The sequence below is a fragment of the Eulemur rufifrons genome, chromosome 17 (assembly GCF_041146395.1).
Source record: "Eulemur rufifrons isolate Redbay chromosome 17, OSU_ERuf_1, whole genome shotgun sequence".
In the NCBI taxonomy this organism is placed as follows: Eukaryota; Metazoa; Chordata; class Mammalia; order Primates; family Lemuridae; genus Eulemur; species Eulemur rufifrons.
The window spans coordinates 18,059,651-18,081,873 of record NC_090999.1 but is presented as its reverse complement, the minus strand read 5'-3'; the positions used below and the strand labels follow the sequence as shown (position 1 = coordinate 18,081,873).

General features: G+C 31.5%; 1 protein-coding gene across 2 annotated transcripts in view; it reads left to right on the top strand.

The window, feature by feature from the left end:
* The first annotated feature begins 1,927 nt into the window (after positions 1–1,927).
* CDH9 (cadherin 9) overlaps positions 1,928–22,223 on the top strand; it is an 82,625-nt gene continuing 62,329 nt past the window's right edge. The window contains exon 1 of one of the 2 annotated variants that reach the window (XM_069492432.1): positions 1,928–2,206. In XM_069492432.1, the coding sequence (XP_069348533.1) occupies positions 1,979–2,206 (228 nt within the window). In that variant the 5' untranslated portion in view covers positions 1,928–1,978. The remainder of the gene's footprint in view (positions 2,207–22,223) is intronic. The other variant, XM_069492433.1, reaches the window with a different exon arrangement.

The following is a 22,223-nucleotide window of genomic DNA, read 5'->3' as shown; positions in this document are numbered from 1 at the left end:
ACATAGATATGCTGGACAGAACCCATAGTTCTGAACCATAGCAAGCATCTATAGCATTACCTGCAAATCACCATTCTCTTTTTGGCTGTGTTGGACCCATATCTCTATGGCTATGGTGGCAGTGACCATGGTTGATGATCATGATAATAACACTAACATGTTGAGTTGTGTGCTAGCACTATGCTAATTGCTGTACGTGTATTATCTTATATAAAAATATTATTCAAGGCTATGGGTCTGAAACCTGGTTCTAACAATTATTACCTGTATGAACTTTGTCAAGTGGCTTAAATTCTTCATGCCTCAGTTTTCTCATAGATGTATGCTGTTTTAAAGATAAAATAAGTCATTGCAATATACATGATTATTACTTTTTATTGATAAAAGCTCAAAACAAAGTTAAGAATACTAATTTTTGAGTCAGTTACTAAATAATTTCCTTTTATAGTTGCACTAATTGAGACCAAGTGTTATGGGTAAATATCTAAAAGTCTCACAGATAGTAAGGGATAAAGCCAAGCCCGAGCCTTATATTTGACTTTTATGCCTTGCTAGTTCCTTTACGGAATCCATAGATATTTGATCCAGCATTGGGTATCTGGCCTAAGCCATGTAAATCAAAGTCCATTCCAGGATTTTTAAAACTTAAGTTAGAAAAGACTATAACAACTGATTTCTGGAATTGAAGATGTTAAGTTTGAAATCAGCAGCTATTATCAACCACATATTTTATCAGGTTGAGGAAGCTTAGACCTAGAGAAAAAAACAATGAGAAAGAGAAAAAGGGAATATAAAAATGGGAATATGGTACTAAAGTTCCTAAATCCAGTTTTCATGATTAGGAAATGCTCTGCTGCATCTTTGTTCATTTCATTTTTTCCTTTCCACACTTAATTTGATTTTACAATATGACGACTATTTTTGCCTACACCAGTTTGTGACTGATTTCTTTTGCTTACTAGATCATCACCATCATCATCTCACATCTTTGAAATTAAATATCACACAAATTAAAACTAATTTGATAACAAAACTAATTTTGAAATACCAAATGAACTATGATTTTAAATCAGGAAGAATCAACTTCTGCCAACATGGAGACATTCTTTCAAAATTTTAGATAATATTATCCCACAGATAAAATGCTATACCTAATTTTACAGTATCAATTTTGTGTGCTTTTTTTCATATTATTTTAGGAAATGAATTTGTTATTTTTCTTTTTAATTATCTGGTAAAATGTTTCCATTTAGAAGATGTACTCCTCAGTCTTAAACAAATTTGAGTGGCCTATGCAATTAGTTGCTGGAAAAAAATGATTATCAATTGTAAAGGATCAACATGGTGTTAAATATTACAAGACACAATCCTAAATATATTTGGTACCATTTAATTGTCCTTGAGGCAACAATTAAACCTATTACAAAAGAAGAAAGAGGAGGAGGAGGAGTACAAGGAGGAGGAAGAAGCGGCAGAGAAGAAACATCTTGTAAAAAATAGTAGATTATAGAAAGAAAACAGTGATTTTTAAAACATATAATTTCAAATATGTATGTATACATTAATAGATATTTTACTTTTATTAGTCCTAAGGACTTTCAAATATTCAATGTGATAATTGGTGTACTTTAGAGACTATTTTTTCAAATTATCTTGTTCCCTAAATTACAAATATTTTCACATTTATCTGACCCTAATATAGTTATCTTAGAATTAGCTGCTAAATTGTTGTTTAGTTTACCTGAGTTATGTATCTATTCCTAGTTATCTATGTGATATATAAATTCTGTATAATTCACATATATAAACATATTATATAGTATATTATTTATAAAATTGAAATAATATATGAAATATATTTTTAGTTTACAGGTTATGGGAAAGTGAAACATAATTTAATAAAGCCATTTTTCTCCCCCTACTATTCAGGAGAAACAGACAATACATTGAATCTGACATCCTGCTGAAGCCACAGATAATGAGGACTTACCATTACCTACCATTGTTCATCTGGACCTATATGTTCCATACAGTTGACAGCCTCCCATTACAGGAAAAAGCTAACAGTAATTTACCAAGCAAAAAGATAGTGGGTCTGACAAAAGATGATGGTAAAATTCTACGTCGCACCAAACGTGGCTGGATGTGGAATCAGTTCTTCTTGTTGGAAGAGTACACAGGTACAGACACACAATATGTAGGCAAGGTAAGAATTTTTATATGAGAAATCTAAAAGATGAAAGTAATAGCTATTTATTTTTTACAATATTTTTCCACATCACTAATGATTATTAAGAAATATTTGGCTGATTAAGATGTTTAGAAGGCATGATATTGCAATTTCTTTCAATGAGGTAGGGTGAGGAATGCGATGTATTCAGGTGCTAAATATAAATAAATATTCATAACAAGCATCACAACAAGACAAGTTTATATGTGGACTTGATTCACCATTAATCAGCTACATGTGTTTTAATTGAATGTGTATGTATCTAGAAAATATTTTCCTTGAAATTTAATTGAAAGTCACGGGTAAATAACTTAGTACGTTATATGAGGCAAAACAAAATGCAATTATAACATGCCCAAAATTACTAAAATATATTGGTATCTATTGAATAGTTCATCATATTTAAGAATAGCATACTCTGCATAAGAAATAAATAAAATACTTCTAGATGGTTCTATTTCTTAATATCAGCCAAGTTGAACTACTTCTTGCCTGAAATCCAGAGTAAAGGGTTCATAGCAGGAGGAAGAAAAGAAAAAAGAAAGATGTCCCTACCTTTAGGAAGATACAATTCTATGTCAGTAGCAGCAGCAACGATAGTTGCTCATTAGTAATCAGGAGCAAATGATTACAGAAAATGTGTAACTCTCTTCAATTTTGAGTAAATGACTTCATTGCTTCTCCCCTTTTTTCCAGGGTCTAGAGACTTGCTTCTCTTTCTTTAGTTCATTACTTCTCTCCTCCTTTCTTTACTAACATGATCTTTTCAACGTCCATAATTTTCTGTTTTCCTATCATTCTCTTACCAATCTCATTCATGCTATTCTATACTCAGGACAATACATTTATTCACTGTAATTGTACCCAATTTATCCAATGTTGAGGCAATTCCAAATTCTGAGAATAAAACAAAAAACAATTTTAAGTACTAACATTGTCCACAGGTGACATATTAATTTTTCTTAATTCTTGGCACATGAATACTTCAGGTGACTGTAATTGTCTGAGTATTGCTTGACACCCTAGCAACACTAGGCAAACAAATTATTATAGAATAGGCCAAAAATTGAAACACATAAAACTACCTGATATCACAGAAGTTTTGCCTTTAACTTTACAGCAGAAACACATTCATTCTGTGAAACTGCCAAAATCTTGATCTAACTCTTCATTCTGTGTGCGGGCCAATCAAATGCAGCCTCCTTTATCAGAAGCTTATTATTTCCTCTTCTTTTGAAATCTCACTCTTTTGGGTCCCGAGGCCATGCTCATTTTGTCCCATCCAGTTCCTTTGCTGATTCTTTTTTTTCCCGTTATTTCTTCTCAGGTTAGTCATATGGCATCCTCCAGCATCCCTCATTTAACATCACTTTTCATGCTATAGTTAATAACTAACATCTTGAAATTCAAGTTCAGCTAGCAAATGTTTATGTCTAAGGACGTGAAATTGCCTTATGATTCTGCTGCTAAGGCAGCGTGGAAAGGACACATTGAGGTCACAGGGCCTTACAGAAATGATTTTATCCTGGAAGATTCATAGATACAGAAGAATAGCCACAGATAGAAAGAGACACTCAAAATCTTAAGGCAGTTAGGGTTCTACAACAAGCATTTATTGTTATCTGAAAACAAAAATGCTTTTTTCTAAAAGTTGAATGAATATACATTGATTAATTTCTAAATTGATCATCATTCCTGCACTGACACTTAAAAACATACATTATACTTTAAATCATTTTACATAATCTTGCTTTTTTAATTAATTCAGTAATCTGTCATAAATAATTACTAAACTTATGTGCATAGTTTTACTTAACTACTTTTCATAAAATATTTTTCATTAGTATTAGAAAAAGGATCTTCTTGTTTTATCCATTGACAAGTTAAGGTGTTCAATTTTGTTGTGCCTATTTATTCTTGGCAATGAGATCATGAACAAAAAATGGAAAACTCAGTATAATAATCAGATTTTTTGGTGGATGAGTATAATCAAATCCAAAATATCTGTTAAATATTTTTATGTTTTCCATGGAAAATAATATGTACATAAAAGGGAAATTTCAAAAAAATTAAATACATGAACTACTTTTTGGAAAAAAAGTTTTCTCTGTTTTGTTATAGTGCTTTACTTAAGATATGCCATTACCACATATCTAGTTCATTATAAAAAGCAGGCTTTTAACCACTTCTTAGCATTTATTAAGTTATTAAGGGCCTTCCCTATATACTGTCTCCTAACCTGCTTTCCTGGCTTTTGACCTTGTTATTCATTTGCATATATAGAGGCTAGCCACAGCATTATCCCTGATTGGTCAAACACATAAATTCTGATAAGGATTTAACTTCTTGAACACCACGCAGATTGTCTTTTTGACACAACGCATCTGGTTTCCCTGGATAAACCCAAATCTATTCTTCCAGGATCCACTGCATTTGTGGTGTCCCTTGTAAAGAAAAAGCCTATCGTGTTCACCAAGCACCATGATTGGGAAGAAATAGGTAGCTTCAAATGGGAAGAAATTTTCATAGTTTGTTGTTAGTCTTATAGAAGCTTGGTATCACAGAAAATAATAAGCGCTATATTAATTTATAGGTATTATAAAATTGCATATAGTTGAAAGAACATATAACCCTTGGAGGTAAAATCTAGAGTTTGATCCTGAATTTAGAGTAAGCAGTTTTAGAACAAATAAAATTTAATAAACTATATGGGTGCATATACAGAGACATGCAACTTACGAGATTTAGTCTTGATTGTGCCATTCAGTAACTATATAGAACTTAGAAGTTATTTAAGTTTTCCAATCCTCAGATTCTTGTTGTGTTAAATTACCAGCAGATTTTTTCAATTCCAAATTTCTGATATTTTCTAGAATTTTGGAAAGGCCTGCCATTGTGAACAGGAAAAGAGAGTAAAAAATTAATAAAAGTGTGCATATGGGTAAACCTAAGATGGTGGGATTGCTTATAGAACAGTTTAAAAAAAAAAAAAAAAGGCTAGTCCGATAGGATAAAGCTAGACCTTCACTGTGAAAGGCCTAAAATTCCAGGCTGAGTTGTTCTTACATACAGCATGGGATGTGAATAATCTGATAAAAGCTCTTGTACAAATTAGTTATGTGAGGAACACAAATCTGAAATGATCAGTTTGCTTTTATTGACAGGATGGATTAGAAAACAAGAAAATGAATTAAGAGAATATTTTTATAAGGAAATGCTGTAGAATTTTTCTTAATATTATTTTAGACTTTTGCAATATAGGAGAGAAAAGTTAACAATGTTGGAATTAAGAGCAAGTTTTCATTTTTCACAATAATGCAATGCAGTTTTGTTGGTCACTTTTGATGGAAACTATCAGAGATTTACTAATGTCATTTTATGTAATATGGAAAAATTTTTGTTCTTACTAAAGAGGATTACAAAGTCATAACAATCCTCATCTAGCTTCTCTATAATTAGAATAGACATAAGTGACTGAATTATTGAGGCAGAATACTAATGCTGCTCAACAGAGGGATCAAAACAAATTTAACAACAAGCACAGCAAATGCTCCTACTATTCTGTTAAAGAATCGTTACAGAACTTAATTTTTTTTACACATTAGACTAAGGTTTTGAAGATTCCTGGTTATAATGGATCAATACTCAATTAATCATGTGCCAATTATTATTGAGAATTGAGCAGAATTTAACTATTTGATTTTAATGTCTGGTTGTTAATCCATATTTATTCCATGAGGAGATAACTAATTTCCAGATGTAGCTGACATTGTGTTTATTCTTTTTTTAGGAATACATTAGGATTCATTTAATAATTTTGCATATCAACTTACTTGACCATTACATTTTATTTCAAATACATCTATTTAGCACTTGCTTTGAGCAAGGCAAGGAACCATGATGCCAACGAACTGTCTATAAGTAGACACTATCGGAATACAATACGGTATCTTTATTACAGAGTTAGCTCTGACATTTTCATAATTTAAATTGAAAACTTTTGTTATTCCATAGCTGAAATCATCATGAGTATAATCATAAAATCTAAAGTGGAAGGGGATTTTAACACTTACCAAGCTCTGCCTTCTTGATTAGAATTAGTTTCAGTGTTATCTAAAACAATGGGAAACACAGGCACCAGATGTGAAATGTATAGGAATCCGTTTATATTTGACAGAGTATCAAAATGTGGGGTGACTCTTTCACACTTACATAGGATAATGTATGCACTAAATATTGATATATCCCTAAAGCATATATAAAACAATTAGCTTGGATAGGAAATTTTCTGTTAGGCTTTTAGGGTATGGCAGTTTGATGTGTGCAAGTAACAGGCAGAAGAGGAATTAGAGATTGGAATAAAGTATCAAATTTACTTTGGATGTTTGATGACTTTTATAGTATATTATAGTGTTTTTCAGAATCTAAATAAACTGTCTTTATGGAGATTGTAAAATGTCATTACTTATGATGCAATCATGTAGCAGCAGCTTCTGATTTATGAGAACATCGTATTTCAAAATTCTCTTTATAGGTTGGTTATTTAAAACTCAGAATATATAATAAAAACATTAAGCAATATGACCAGACTCTCAGGACAGTTTACACAGTATTGTTGCACACTGAGTTCTCTAAAAATCTACTTTTAAGATAGAGCTCCATCTTTTAATTTTCACTGATAATACTCTTAGCGACAAACACTGTCTGGTACGGCCACTTCACCGGACCACTGCAGCATTAGCACACGAAACTACTAAACTAGTCTTTTTCTTTTTTTTTTTACTCTCAAAAAAGTTTACACACTGTTTCTTAAATAATACCAATGTCTAGCACAAGTAGAAATGCCTGTAGGAAATAACACAAATTTACTTAAGTGAAATTCAAATTGTTCAATATTCTTGCATATTTCAGCTTATATTCTATGTCCCCATGATTTTCTAACCTTGGGTCTATTCAGTGTGAAATATTTCTTCTTCCAGAACAACCCTGACCTTTTTTTTTTGTCGTGTCACAGACCCTTTTCCAGGATGTATCTGACCCCTTTGTCCATAATCTCATCTCTTTTTCTTGCTCTAGATCCTTTCACAACTTCTATGCATCCCCTTATATAAAACACATTTTCATTCTCCCTGGCTAGAATTTTTCCACAGAACTATGAGATCACTATCAAAATCTTATTCATGGCACAATTTCAATTATTCTAATCTGTCTTCTATTTTGTCTCCTAGAATCTGTGACTTTTGGTTTTTGAGCCTGTATTGGATTTAACTTTTTTTTCCCCCAAATGTTTGACATGCTAGTCTTACTCAAAATTAGTAGTCAGCTACTATTTCAAAAATTTTCTGTTGAGCATTTATTAGTCTGGATCCTGAGAGACTGACATCATGTAGAACAGAAAAAGCAGAGAACATTTGATAGAAATATATTTCCTTTTCCTAACACATGGTACATCGAAGTCAAACTTTCTTAGTAGATGTGGATTGTCTTTGCTGTTCTTCCAATTAATTTCTTGTATTTACTTTATTTTGGAGGATTCTAATTGCAACCAAACCCCGCTAGTTTTCCTCTAGTCTCTTAAAGTCCACATATTTTAGAATTGCTTTCACTCCAAAATAATCTCTATATCCTTAATAGGGATTATCATAAACCAGTATGAAGAATTAAAAAATAAATCAATTTAGACTCAATGAAGATTTGTAACTACTCCTAGACACACTTGCATTTAAAATGTAAGTGAATTTTATTATTTTGTTGGAATATAAGTGACTGTGAAACCACCTTTAAAATATTAAAAATGGTAGAAAATGATCATTACTATTGCTACCAAATTAAATGTCTAATTTTTCTTCATATTTCCACTAGTTTCAGTGCTTTTGAATTATTTCTAATATTCCAACATTCTCTTCCTATATTTCCAAACTTGTAGATGATCAAATCTACCCTTAGATACTCACTGATGTTATTAGTATATAGAAATGCTACTAATTTGTGTATATTGATTTTATAACCCGAGATGTTGCTGAATTTATTTATCAATTCCAGGAGTCTTGGTGGAGTATTTGGGATTTTCTGGATACAAGATCATATTTCATCTTTGGTTTTCGTCAGTCTTACTCTGGTACCTAGATGTGGTGTTTGTTTATCCTGCTTGGAGTCACTGGTCTTGTTAGATCAGTGAGTTGTTTTTCATCAAATATTATAATTAAATAGGCCTTTTTAAAAACAATTATTTTTGTGGCTGGTTATCTCATTTTTTTGAGATAGCAAGTGTTTTAGTGTACTTCATATTCTTCGATAGTTGAAGACTGTGTTTTTAAATATATTTTTGTTTCTGTGCTTAAATTTGGAAAATTTATTTTTACTGTCTTCAGATGTATTCTTTCTTATGGTTCTGTGTTCAACTACTATTATAAATTTTTAATTCAGTTATTATATTTAGTACTTCTAGGTTTCCTTTTTTTCTGTTCAAATTTTCACATATTTTATGACATCCCTCATGTATATATTCATCATTTTAGTATGCTGTATAAATTTTTGAATATATTTATGACAGCAATTGTCAAAGTTTTTGCCTCATTAAATCCAAATTCTGAATGTCCTTTGTGTCTATTTCTATTGGTTATTTATTCTTTCATTAAGTGTTATATTATTCTACTTTTTTAATCTCTAGAAAACTTAGATCGCTTACTTGGCATTACCAATAATATATTGTGGAGATTCTATTATCTTGTTTAACAAGTGTTGAGTTTTTTCCCAGGAGGCAATAAAGATCCTGGATTCTACTTTGATTCTAGGTATGCTTTGTTTTAAAAATTTCAAGGCAGACAATTATTTTGTTTAGTCCTTTAATCCTGTGGTGTAACTTTTATTCTTAGTACATCTGCCTTAATCCTAAATTATCACTCTACTGGTGTTTCACTGGATATCCCAAAGTGTTTACCGTGAACATCCCCTAAGAGGTGCTTGAATTTTAAGCTGTTTTTTGAAGTATCTGGAGTAGTTAAAATCTCTGCTCAGTTGTTAGTCTTCAGGCTGTTCCTTTTCTCTGGATTCCTTACTCTTATTCTATAGCAAATATAGTATATCTCATTCTACACATGTTCAGTTTAGGAGGCAGCTGCATGTTATAATCTGCATGTAAGTTTTAGGGAACCTCTTCTCTGGTATCCTCCATTCCTGCATTTTCTCCTGTCAATTTTTAACCAGTCCTGCAGCCCTAAATCCTGACTTCTAATCTTTATTTTAAAAGACTGCTGCATGAACTCTGTCTTTTGTATGACACATGAAATGGTGTACAATCTCAAGGGGGTAATATAGAACTCACTTTATCCCTTTATTTGCATGTAGTATTCCCAGTTTTTGTTTGCTCCTGAATTTTATCTCGTGCTTATGTATATATAATGTGTAAAGAGTTAATTATTGTTAACAATAACTAAAGTGTCCATTATATTTGATGTCAATACCAAACTGCCTTAATTATTGAAGCATTATAGTTTTATTTTCTATCTCGTCATTTAAGTTCTCCAACCATACTCATCCTTTTTAAGGTCACCATAGCTTTTGAGGTCCTTTGCCTTTTCATGAAACTTTTAGAATTAGCTTGTGAATTTCCACTAGTCTGAGGAACTATTTGAGATTAAGTAGATTAAAATGACATGCTTATTTAATGAAACATGTGATCTTGGATTGAATGTGGATTTGAGTAGGAAAGTGCTATGATGACATTATTGGGACAATTGGCATATTTAAAGGTTGACTGTTTATTTTAATGCTAAATATAATTATATTGTTAAATTTCTTTAATCTTATTTTATACTAATAGATCTATGTTATATTAAACTATTTCTTGCTATTAGATTATAGATGCTGAAATAGTCATTGAAGGGTATAAACAGAAAAGATGTGTGAAAATTTTAATTTTAATACATATAATTTTAGTACCTATATTAAATAATAGATATGACAAATGCATACAAAGATGTGTAAATCAAAAAAAATAAAGAGGGGAATATAAAAATGAGCAAAAGGATGAATAGATACTTCAGAAAAGATGATATCCAAGTGACCAGTAAGCATATAATAAGATGCTCATTAGGAACATGTAGACTTAAATCACTCTGTCATCACAACAACAGAAATTTCTAAGGTATGGTAATATGAATAAGCTGGAACTCTCACAGATTCTAGCTGAATTACAAATGCCATAAATGGAGAAATACAGTATGCTAAGAAATTAGAAGACTAGAAAATAATGTAAGGATTAAATATCTTCCCAATCAATACCCCTGTGTATTTTTGGCGACTTTATTTTTCAAACTTTCCAAAGGATCACTCGAATTTTGCAAAGAACTTCTGTATACCCTTCAGCCAGAATTACCAATTATCAATATTTTATCTGATTTATCTTATAACTCTTTCTGTTTACATAAATGTTATTTTATGGCAGAAATTGTTCAGTTTTGTCATGACTTCTAGGACTTGTCCCTTCTTGAGCTCTACAGAAATTTTGAAGCACTTGCAAACCCACACTAACTTGGCAAGGATTCAGCTCTAATTTCTGTTTCCTGATGCCGAAATCTCTGTTCAATTCCTTAGTCTTCTTGCCAACCTTTTCTGTAAAGTTACTTGGAGTTTTGTGTTGTTCATGTGAAGTCTAGACATCAACTAAACACGTAAAGACATGATGGCTATAATCTTTATGATTCTTGTCTAAGTTTGTGCCTTCCAATTTCTTAACCATTCTTGCAAACCCAAGCTTTCAATCTGTGTCTCCTCAGCACAAAAATACTGCTGGTCCCTATTTGAGCTTTAATTATACAGTTCTTATTCGCCATAACTGGAAAGTATCCTCAAGGGGAAATCCTGGTCATGACACTGGCCATACAAAGCTTAAAATTAAGGTCAGAGCTTTGCAGTTCCTCCTCTTTTGGTTGGTGTCCAGTGTCATCAAATTTTTGTCTGTCTATGCATATTTGTTTGGGTCAGGCTTTCTTAATTATCCTCAGTGGTTATATCTATCCGTTACAACTACTTTATGAAGATAAAAACCTTAACACCAAGATTGCTTTTAAGAAACGCAGCTCAGTGTGAATATGCAGGTTTCATGCACTGCTGAGGCTTGTATTTTCATCTTTAAAATTTTTTTAAATGTGCTAAGTCAAAACAAACTCTATCATTTATTCCCCAAAGCTATACTTATTTTGTATTGTTCATGTTTTATCACATTAGGTAGAACTTTCAGAGTGTTTTATGTCATTGGTGATAATGTAAGTCATTTCTTTTCTCTGACATGGCACTCTTAATGATAAAATTTTTCATATTTTGAGGTCCTGCAGCATGTTAAGAAACATAATGACTTACTGCTTTCTTACTGTCAAAGATTTTAGAGCTTCAAATGGCAATCTGTTCTGGCCATACTTAAAGGTATTCTACTCACTTCTCATCTGGACTGGCAAGTCAATTTTAGAGTCACACATCTGCTCCTCCTGTCACAACATCTCAAGTTCCTGTGAGATCAATTAGCTTCCCTTGTTTCTGGGGGCAATTGTGAGCACCTCCACTCAGTTTAACAGAGTGTCAGCAAGAGAGTGAGGACAAATGTCAAGTGTTAATAGCCCTTAATCTTTTGAGCTTTCTACACTTCCATTTGAATGAATATATATATATATACACATATGTTCTAATATATATAAAAAATATTATATAACATTCTATCATATATAAGATTATATATAAACGGATATGGAGCTGAGGGATGGAGAAATGGGGAGATGTTGGCCAAAGGGTCCAAACTTTTAGTTATAGGATGAATAATTTCTAGAGTTGAAATATATAGCATAATAGTAATATGTTTTATACATAAAATTTGCTAAGAGAGTAGATAAGTGTTATTACAACAAACATAAACACAAAAGGATAGCTATAAGATTGGTGTGTGTGTGTGTGTGTATAAGTTTAATTGTGATAATCACTCCATAATGTGTATGTACATCAAAACATCACATTGTCCATGGCATGGTGACTCACACCTGTAATCCTAGCACTTTGGGAGGCTGAGGCAGGATGATCCCTTGGGGCCAGGAGTTAGAGCCAGAGCAACATAGGAAGACCCTTGTCTCCACAAAAAAAAAAAAAAAAAAAAGAAAAGATTTGCTACAGTGATGTGTGCCTGTAGTCCTAGTTATCAGGATGCTGAGGCAAGAGGATGCCTTGAACCAGGAATTTAAGATTACAATGTAATCCACTCCAGCCTGGGAAACAGAGCAGGACAATGTCTCTAAAATAAATAAATAAATAAATAAATAAATCACATTGTGAACCTTAAAATACACATTTTTAATTTTTCATTTATATACTTTAATAAATCTTGTGGGAAAATAAAATAAATTAACACTTACTCACATCACCATTTTTTCTTCTACACTTTATAAAAAATATTCCCATCCTATCCATCCAGCCTAGTTTATTCTTGAAAATATAGATACCCCTCCCCCCGTTCAGTTCAGTATATGGCACATATTAGCACTCAATTCAATGTTGATTTTAATCTAGCCTTTTAAGTACAGGACTGTGATGTTATTTATCTCAATTGTAATCACTGCACTGATTAAGCACAAGATATCAGATCTAAACATGAGCAGGCAGGTATCTTCAAACCCATTGAACTGCTTTGCTGGAGTTCTACAAAGGGGAAAACACAAAGCACGTACCATGTCCATTTACTTATTTATCTTCATAAGTACAAAATCATTATTTGACTTGCTAAAGTGCCTTTTCTTAATGTGGATATATATTTTTAACAAATGGAGGAGAGAGAGAAAAATTAAGTTTTAAAATGCAGTATGCAAAATAGTTAAAACTGAGCAACAATAATAATCTAAATATTACAGGATTTTTAGTGTTCCAATGAACTTTATAATATAAAAATGCATTGCAAACACTGTTTGAACCCTTAAATCTATTCATCATATTAAAATACAAAATGAAATAATAACATAAAATAAAAGAAAATGTATTCAAAGCAATATTCATTAGCACATGCTGCCTAAGATGTATTAGGGCAGACAGACAAACACTCAAACCACGGAAATTTCTTCTTACTGGAATCACTTGAAAAGGCTCAGTCATAGAAGAGGTTGAAGCTGATGAATAATATTCTATAATTATATGTTTGTGATAAACTTAAATTCAGTCTCAACTGCATATCAGTAGTTAACATGGCTTGCACTGCTAATCTTTAAGGAACATCTTTTGTAAGTGAATATAAAATAAAATGGATACAAGAAAGAAGATTACAAGCCATGTACACAAGAAAATGACCTATTCATACAATCAAACGCTTAGCAGGATCTTCCAGACGCTAAACAGATAATTTTTGCTTAGGCTTTTTAATTTGTTAAACTATTAACTATATTAATTAAGTCATAATATAGACCTAGTATAGAAAGTGTATTCAATAGCCATTTTTAAAACCCCAATAATCAATTTTAAAGCTTCATTAATTCTCAGTGATCATATATTTATTCAAAATTGGATAAAAATCTGAGTTTACTATTACCTTCCTACAGTTATCAATCCCTAGACTAGGATTTGTCATTCTCACTTCTTAGGTTTTCCCTTCCACCTGCAACTTTCAACTAAAGCACAGACCAGACTACTTTTTTGTTTTTAGTGTTTGGCCATATGTTGCAAGTCCTGATAAGAATCATTTTAATATTTTGCCTCATACAGCACTAAAAAGTATCCAATAGAGAAAGTGCTGTTGATCTTTGAACAACTCAGATTTCAACTGTGCTGATCCACTTATATGAGGAATTTTTTTCAACTAAGCACAGGTTGAAAATACAGCATTCACAGCATGTGAAGACCATGCACATGTAGGGTGATTTTTCATAGGCGTGGCTTCCACAGGGCCTACTGCAAGACTTGAGTATGTGTGGATTTTGGTATATGCAGAAAGTCCTGGAACCAGTCCCCCACATGTACTAAAAGATGGATGACTGTATACAAAAAGTAGATTCCAGAAAAACAAATACATTGAATTTATTATTGATTTCTGCTCTTTTTCTTCCTCTTCTGTAATTGATCTGGTTCTATTGACTTATCTTCCAAACTTCTAAGTATGGTTCTATACCTGATGCTGCTGTCAGCAGTCAATCTCTCAGTCTCTCCAGTGGGCTTTCTTATATTAGATTCCTAATTGGTCCTATTAACTCTGATTTCCTCTTCCCTTTTCAAATTAGCTTTTTATAGTCTTACCAGTGTACTTTTTTTTAACATTGTGTATCACAATGTTATCCTCTTCAAACATTTTAATTGTTCTTGTTTAGGTAAAATGCTCCAATACCTTGAAATTGCCATTCTTTTAAAACCTTTAACAATAGGACATTCACTATTAATCACAGCATAACAACATCATATTTAATTTACCATTTAATTCTCACACCTTTACGGTTTATTCATATCTTCCATTTTATTCTGTGAATATTAAGTTTTATTTAGATTTAAAAGGTCTTCATTTGATGTCGCTTTTTATGAGCCATTTGCCACCTTCCAGTGAGTGGTTGCTGGTTTTGCTGTGCTCTGTTACTATATATTTTACAGTGTTTTTATATTTTTTATTGCTGAGTTATGTGTGTGTTTATGTGTGTGTGTTTGAGTGTCCTTGTATGTGGGCTGTGAAAAGACAAATAATTCAACCCTTTACATTCCCAATGCTGTTAGCACAGTGCAGACATACGTACACACACGTGCACATGCACAATTGTTAGAGCAATAAGAAGAAATTTCATTGTAAAGAGATTAAACTTCACAAGCAAATATCCTAAAGCAAATTCTATTGCCACAGTACATTTCAGACACATAGTTGATTTTAGCAACATATACAAATATGTTGTATTATTATTCGCTCTAAACTCTCTTCTTTTTAACAGATATTTAATGCATTTTGTATGTTGAGAGCACAATGGATAACATCACTTAAAGCAGGTCCTACTAACCAGGTATTTCTCAAAAGTTGGAATGAAATAATGAGAGTGAAAATATATTACTATAGTTAACACTCCCTAGGCTGTAAAAATTGCCAGTTGAAAATTATGTGTTTGAAGCTACAACCTTAGTTTGTATACTGTGAGATATAATATGATCCTTGAGTGAATCCTAATTTTCTCTCATGTCATTTTACTCCTGGTAATGTGTGCTTCATCTTGACCATTTTCATGGTGTATAATGGTGGAATCATAAAGTACACATTCTCTTTTCTGACTTTCTGGTCAAGGCTAGAAATAAAGGCTTCTATTTTAGCTTTGCGTGAAGCTGAAAAGAAGCAGAGTTTGCATTTATGTCAAAAGGAACTTCATAGGACAAAAGGTAGCTGAAATGTGTGAATTGTGATAAGAATGGCCTCTTCTATGTCAGAAGCATTTCTAGTGTTTTTACTGCTAACATTTCTTTTCCCCTCTATGGATCAGAAAATTTAGAGGAAATGAAAGTTTATGTTGGTATTCAATTTGAATTATATTTGAACATCCCAAGACCATTCTTACTGTATTTACACTAGACATTTGAATCACTGTAGGACTTGCAAGATTTATGAGAAAAATCTTATTTATATTTGTACAGGACAAGGTCAATTTTGTAAAATTAGTTCTTTTAAAAAAATAAATATAGTGTAGCCTATGTAAATATATGGGAAAAATTCAGTGAAGCCAGTGAAATGATGATTCTGATTAATATTGCATAAATTTCAGGAGGTACCCAATTATTTTTATCACACTGCTTTGAAGTTGTTGCAATGATCTAGTAATTTTCTATGCTTATTTAAGACTAACAATCTTGGTAAATATGATGTAATCTGAATGATGTACTTTGATCATGAGTATCCAAGCAACACTGTATTGGGAGAAACATTTATGTAATGAATGGAACCACATATATCTTCTATACATGTATATACAGATGCAATGAGGTTGTTTTCTTCATATTTCTCAGGTTAGGTTGTCAGAAAAGCTATAAATAAACCTATTAGAATAATTCTTCACTGCGAAATAATGTGCCTCATGGTCATTTTTTCACATAGCTACTTCAAAAAAATAGTTGTTCAGAAAAGCTGTAAGATCAATAACTACAATTTAAACAGCATAAAGAAAAATGGAATGCCTATTTAATTTGGTGATGTTTTCCTGAAAAGAAAAAAAAAAAACCCAGACATGTCTCAAATACTATAATTCTGTATTTTAAGATATTTTTAACTTCATTATGTTTATTAACATCATAACTATATTTTTAACTTTAGTATAACCTAAAAATTCAAAAAATGTCACTTGAAATTTTCAAAAACTTAAAATTGGTTTTGTTATGAAGTAGTGACAATAAAATGACTCAATTTGTAATAAGGCATACCCACACATACAATTTCTTTTTCAAACTACCAGTGAAATTACCAGGAGGCAAAGAAAATGAAAATCTAGGATTCTTGATGTCAATTAGCAATGAAACAAGAAAAAGAGTATCGAAAGATATAATGAACATAGATACCAGGCAAAGGAGATTATGAATTTTTGAAGTATCAATATTAGTCAAAATAAACACACAACTATGGATTATCTATTAGTTCCAAGCACTTCTCTAGGATATCTCAGTTTTACAATGAATGTTTACAAGAATGACAGAGTCCAAATGGCATTGGAAGCAGGATCATATTTACAAAAGAAAGAGCTAATTTTGTTTCAAAACCTACTTAAACGGACTCTCTCCTTTTGCTTACGTCCATGTTTTAATTTATAACAAGGATTTTTGAAAAAATTGACTTGATCATCATATTTTTCTTGCCAGTTAACATATGAACCAATTTTTGGTTTCACTCACAATAAAAATACTGTTGTTAATACTGAAATGCAGTTCTTCTTCCAAACAATCTTGTAAAAAAGAAAAAGTTTTATACTTACCAGGGGATTTTGAAGTTCATTTTAGCTATGAATACTCCAAAATAACAAAAAATAAAGTAACAATTAATACTTGATGTGACAATTCTTCCACTAGAAATTTATCCAGTAAATGTATTCTTAAAAATATCTGAAGACACATGTACAGGAATATTCATTATACTAATAGTGCTCAGTATGATAACTAATCACAATAACAAAGGAACCACTTAAATATTCATTCATTGGAGATTAGGTGAATAAGAATGGATAATTCCTTCATTGTGAAAAATGAGTAGATGAAAATGCTTAGATGATATGAGAAGCTCTTAGAGATAAATTATTTAGCAAAAAGAAGAACAAGAAAAAATGCAGGGGATTTTATGTTTTGGGAGGGCAAACAATATCGATTAATAATTACATATTTATAAAGTCTGATATATTAGACTGTGTGTTTTAGTTCAGTGAGGTGAGAACAGATAGGGTCAATTACATTAACTTTGCCTTATGTGTGTTAGTACTTTATTCTTTCTTCACATATTTCTTTTATAGTAAGGAAAAGTACTAACACTTATATCCATTTTGCATTGCATGAAAACCTGTCCAGATGTGGCCCCATCTCCCTCTTTGAATTCTGGAAACTTCCGCTGCCAAAGATCAGACCCCCACCCATACTGAAATACTTACTATCTTAAGATAAAATCATGCTTCTTATACTTCCAGGCATTGGTTTGTTCTTTTTTTAAGCATAATGAGCCATCTCTCACCTATTTTATTTACCATCTACTTCATATACTACCTATTCATTTTTTTCCCAAAATTTACCTCATGCATTATCAATTCCAGAAAAGTCTTCCTGAAATCTCCCCTGGATTTTTTCTCTTCCCTGAATATATTTCTATATATACTTTAGTAATTACATTTTATATTTTCTTTGTTTGGATGTTTGGCATCCCACTAAAATTTGCACTCCATTAAATTAATTTTTGTGTTATCTCTACAAAAATAATGCATTACATAGTTGCTAGGATACACTAGGGTCTATAATTTTTTTAAATGAATAAGCAAAAAAAGATTATAAGAAATAAAAAATATAAGTTTATAGGCATGGGTATAATTTAAAATAGAATGATGTGAGTATCTCTCCCTGCTTCTCACTGCTAGCATGTAAGATCCATTAGGTAGGCATTTTCATTTGTTTAGTTCATTGCTATACTGCCAGTGCCTATAAAAGTAATTAGGATGCATTTTGATATGTAATAAGTATTAATAAATACATCCATAAATACTCTTTCTGATGAAATTTATAACTGGAGTAATTAAATAACTTTCCTAGGGATATTAAATTAAAATCACTTAAAATTTGTTCCTGATAAAATTTTAATTTCCAGAGGAGTAGTCCAGGCAGAAGTCCAACAAACATTTGTTTCTGATACTCATGAGCAAGCCTACTGTTTTAGAGGGACTTAGATAAATATGATCTTTGATGACCCTTGTAGGAATTATGTTACCAGAGCAAAAAGTATAGGATAAGAAGAGAAGAGGAAAAAGTAGAGAAGACAAGACAAGAGAGAAGACGGCAAGAAAAGAGAAGAGACTACAATAGACGTTTCTAGTAGTCCAATTACTGTTTCTTGTTCATAAAACTCATAAATGTATCACTACCTGTTAAAGAGAGATATTTTCTTTTAAAGATAAAATACAAAAGTGATTTTACAAATTTGGCCGAGTTAAAAGTGAGTATTAATGGGAACTGAATGTTTCATTTAAAAGAAATTCCATGTTTTGAAAGAGGAATTTGCAATTATTCTGTTAAAAGGGAATACCACGGGTAAAAAATATTCTGAAAGTCTTGTAACTGATGAATTTCCTCATTGTCTGCCCCTGTAAAGTCACCAGTAAAGCAATAATAATAAAGTTAGTAGCTAGAAGTTTTTACCAAAGACATAAGTGTTTGGAATTTAGCTGAATCAGAAGCCATTTTACTTGTTTTGTACAAAAAAAAAAAAAAAAAAAAAATCACAGGTGCTAAAATAAAGGTATATAGAAAATCTGTTAGATTCATGAAAGTAAAATTTTTCCATTAAATCAACAGACTTTTAATATTTCTGGGAAAAGAGGTAGATGTAGTGAGAAAATAACACGTAATACAGTTTTATATATTTTATGATTTGGATACCTGTATGATTTTGATTGAGAAAGAACAAATCATAATTCAGTGGACTAAATTCTTAGAGTGTGGAAACAAATGTTTCCTTGTGGTGCTTTTGGAAATCTTCCTTTAGTGAAATATATAGTTGAAAAATAGGTCTCATTTCCCATATTTTATAATACATGTGCATTACTTATCATAGAGACTTGCTTTATATTGAACACAAGTTTTTTGAAGACAAGAGAGTTTTTTTCTTGAACAAAACAATAAAATATTAATATGACAGCTTTATCAGAGATTTTATGACAATTCTCTTCATAATTTGTTGATTATATTTAACATGAACATTCATATTTTTCTATTTTATAGGAAATTATAATGTTAATTCCACCATAGACCTTTCATATAATTTGGTAAAAGCTCTTCAGGTTAGTGAGATGGAGTAATTGTCTTTTCTGAGATCATACTAGTATTTATTCAAAAAGATATTCAAACTCTAAATTAGAGTTATTTCTCTCTATTCATTTTTAAGTGCCCATTAAGATACATTTTCCACTTCCTTATTTTGTGATTCAATTAATATTCATTGAGTTTCCTAATCTGGAGGTTATTTCACAATGTCCGTTGAAACAAATATCACTTTTTTAAAGAATGACAAGCATGATCCCCAATGTGCACTGGTGTTCATAGGATCCGTGACAAGGATCAATTTGTATTTGTGCTCATTATTCTAAAAAAATATATAAAATAATAAAATCAAAGCCTTCCTATTTTTTCTGTTTCAGAAACTTTTGGGAGAAAGTCAATGGTAGCTATTCATTTATTTATTTATTCATTCATTTATTTATTTGGAGCTGATTTTACAACTTTTTAACAAGTTAGAAAGAAATATTATGACAGAGCTAAAATGTCCATGATGAATAGTTGTTATCTTCATAAACCAGGAAAAGTAGCATTTGGTATCCAATGCCTTATGCCTAGCCTTATTTCCCATATATGTTTTGAGAATCTAAGACATAATTGATTTGTCCAAAATCAACTTAAAACCAGTCCAGGATAGCAACTTTCAAGGAATGAACCAGAAGGTACATCCACTGCTATCCTACAAGAACTGGACATTACTACGATTTTTTCTGTAGTTATTTTATATTTTCCTCTAGGCAAAACAAGAGCTATTCCTCTAAAAAGATTAAGGTCTAAATGCTGTAGATTGAAGGTGTATTATTGCCAGTACTTATACGTGACCAATTCTAATGTGATTTAATAAGTTCTGATCAATTATAGCCCAGTATTTATCTGCATCATAGTAATTGTTCTGCAAATGACAGTACTGTGTTTCTTTAAATTCTTTTATATTCTCATGAAATCACTGTGTAGCTTAACATATTCAAAGAGAATTAATTTTTCTCTAACAAAATATATTGACTTGGCTGTCAATAAGGTTCCTTTTGTTAAGACATTAATTTTGCTTAGTAAAAAACTTAGATAAACTGATTAGAGTGACATCTTGAGGAGATAACCAGGATCTAAATAAACAAAAGATAATTAAAATGAGAAAAGTTATTTTTATTCTATGGGAGAGAAGCACAACAGAGAACAACAGAGGTTAAGCAGACTACTTTTTGTGGTGAAGGGTCAGTGAGACTAAGAAAACCCTGGTGTTTGGTACCAAAACTGACTTCAAGATCATGAACATATGGTGCTAGGTTTATGTGTAGTGGTCAGAGTGACTCCATGCTGGGGCTTTCCTATAATAAACACAATCTGCTACAATGCAACAAAAAATGTATATGGAGTTGTTAGTAGGTAGGTTGGTTGGTTTATTGGTTCCTTTCAATGAAAATTAAATGGATATTTTTTCTTTCATTTACATTTTTAAAACATTGTAATATCTGGGATGACCTGCAAAATAGGCAAGAGAAGAAGAGTAAAAGTGGTAGAATATAGGCATTCTAGATGATTGTTTAGCTAATGGAGAGGGCTTTGCAGTTAAATAAGACATTAAAAAGGTTATACTGTTCTATATAAAGCTTTAAGAAGTAAAAGATACCAGCTGATACTCAATTTATAATTATAGCTATAATATACATTTTAAAAATTAATAATATTGGGGGCGATTGGGAAGATGTTGGTCAAAGAATACACAATTTCCTTTAGACAAGGAATAAGTTTAAGAAATCTATTGTACAACATATTTTCTATGGTTGATATAAAAATGTGTTGTATAATACTTAAAAATTGCTAAGAAACTAGATTTTAAGTGTTTTCACCACACACAAAAAAATGATAAGTATATGAGGTAATGCATCTGTTAACTGGCTTGATTTAGAGATACCACAAGGTACACATACATCAAAACATCATGTTGTACACCATAAATATATATACTTTTTTATACATCAATTAAAAATAAAATAAGCAAATAAAATTAATGACCCTCAATCAATGTTAATCAATATTGGCCAGAGGAGTTGGTAATCAACTTTCAAAGGAAGAGGAGGAGTAGGTGGAGAGGACGGACACTAATGAACAGAAATGTATTGGCTCATATTTCTGGAGGCTGGAAAGTTCAATATGAAAATGCTGCCATCTTGTGAGGGCCTTCTTGCTGCATCATCTCGTGGTGGAAGTTGGAAGGGTTGGGGATGGTTGTGGGGGCAAACTTGCTCTCTTATGACAGCACCAATTCCTCCCATAAGATTAGAGCTCTCATGATCTAATCACCTCTTATGGTCCCACTTCTTAGTACTGTTACAATGGCAATTATATTTTCGCATGAATTTTGGATGTAACACACATTCAAACCTTGGATTTAAAAAAGGTTAAATAATTTGCTCAAATCACGTAAGTATCAATTTGCAGACTTAGGATTTGATTCCATTCTGTCTTCCTTTAGCAAGCATGCATTTAACCACTACAA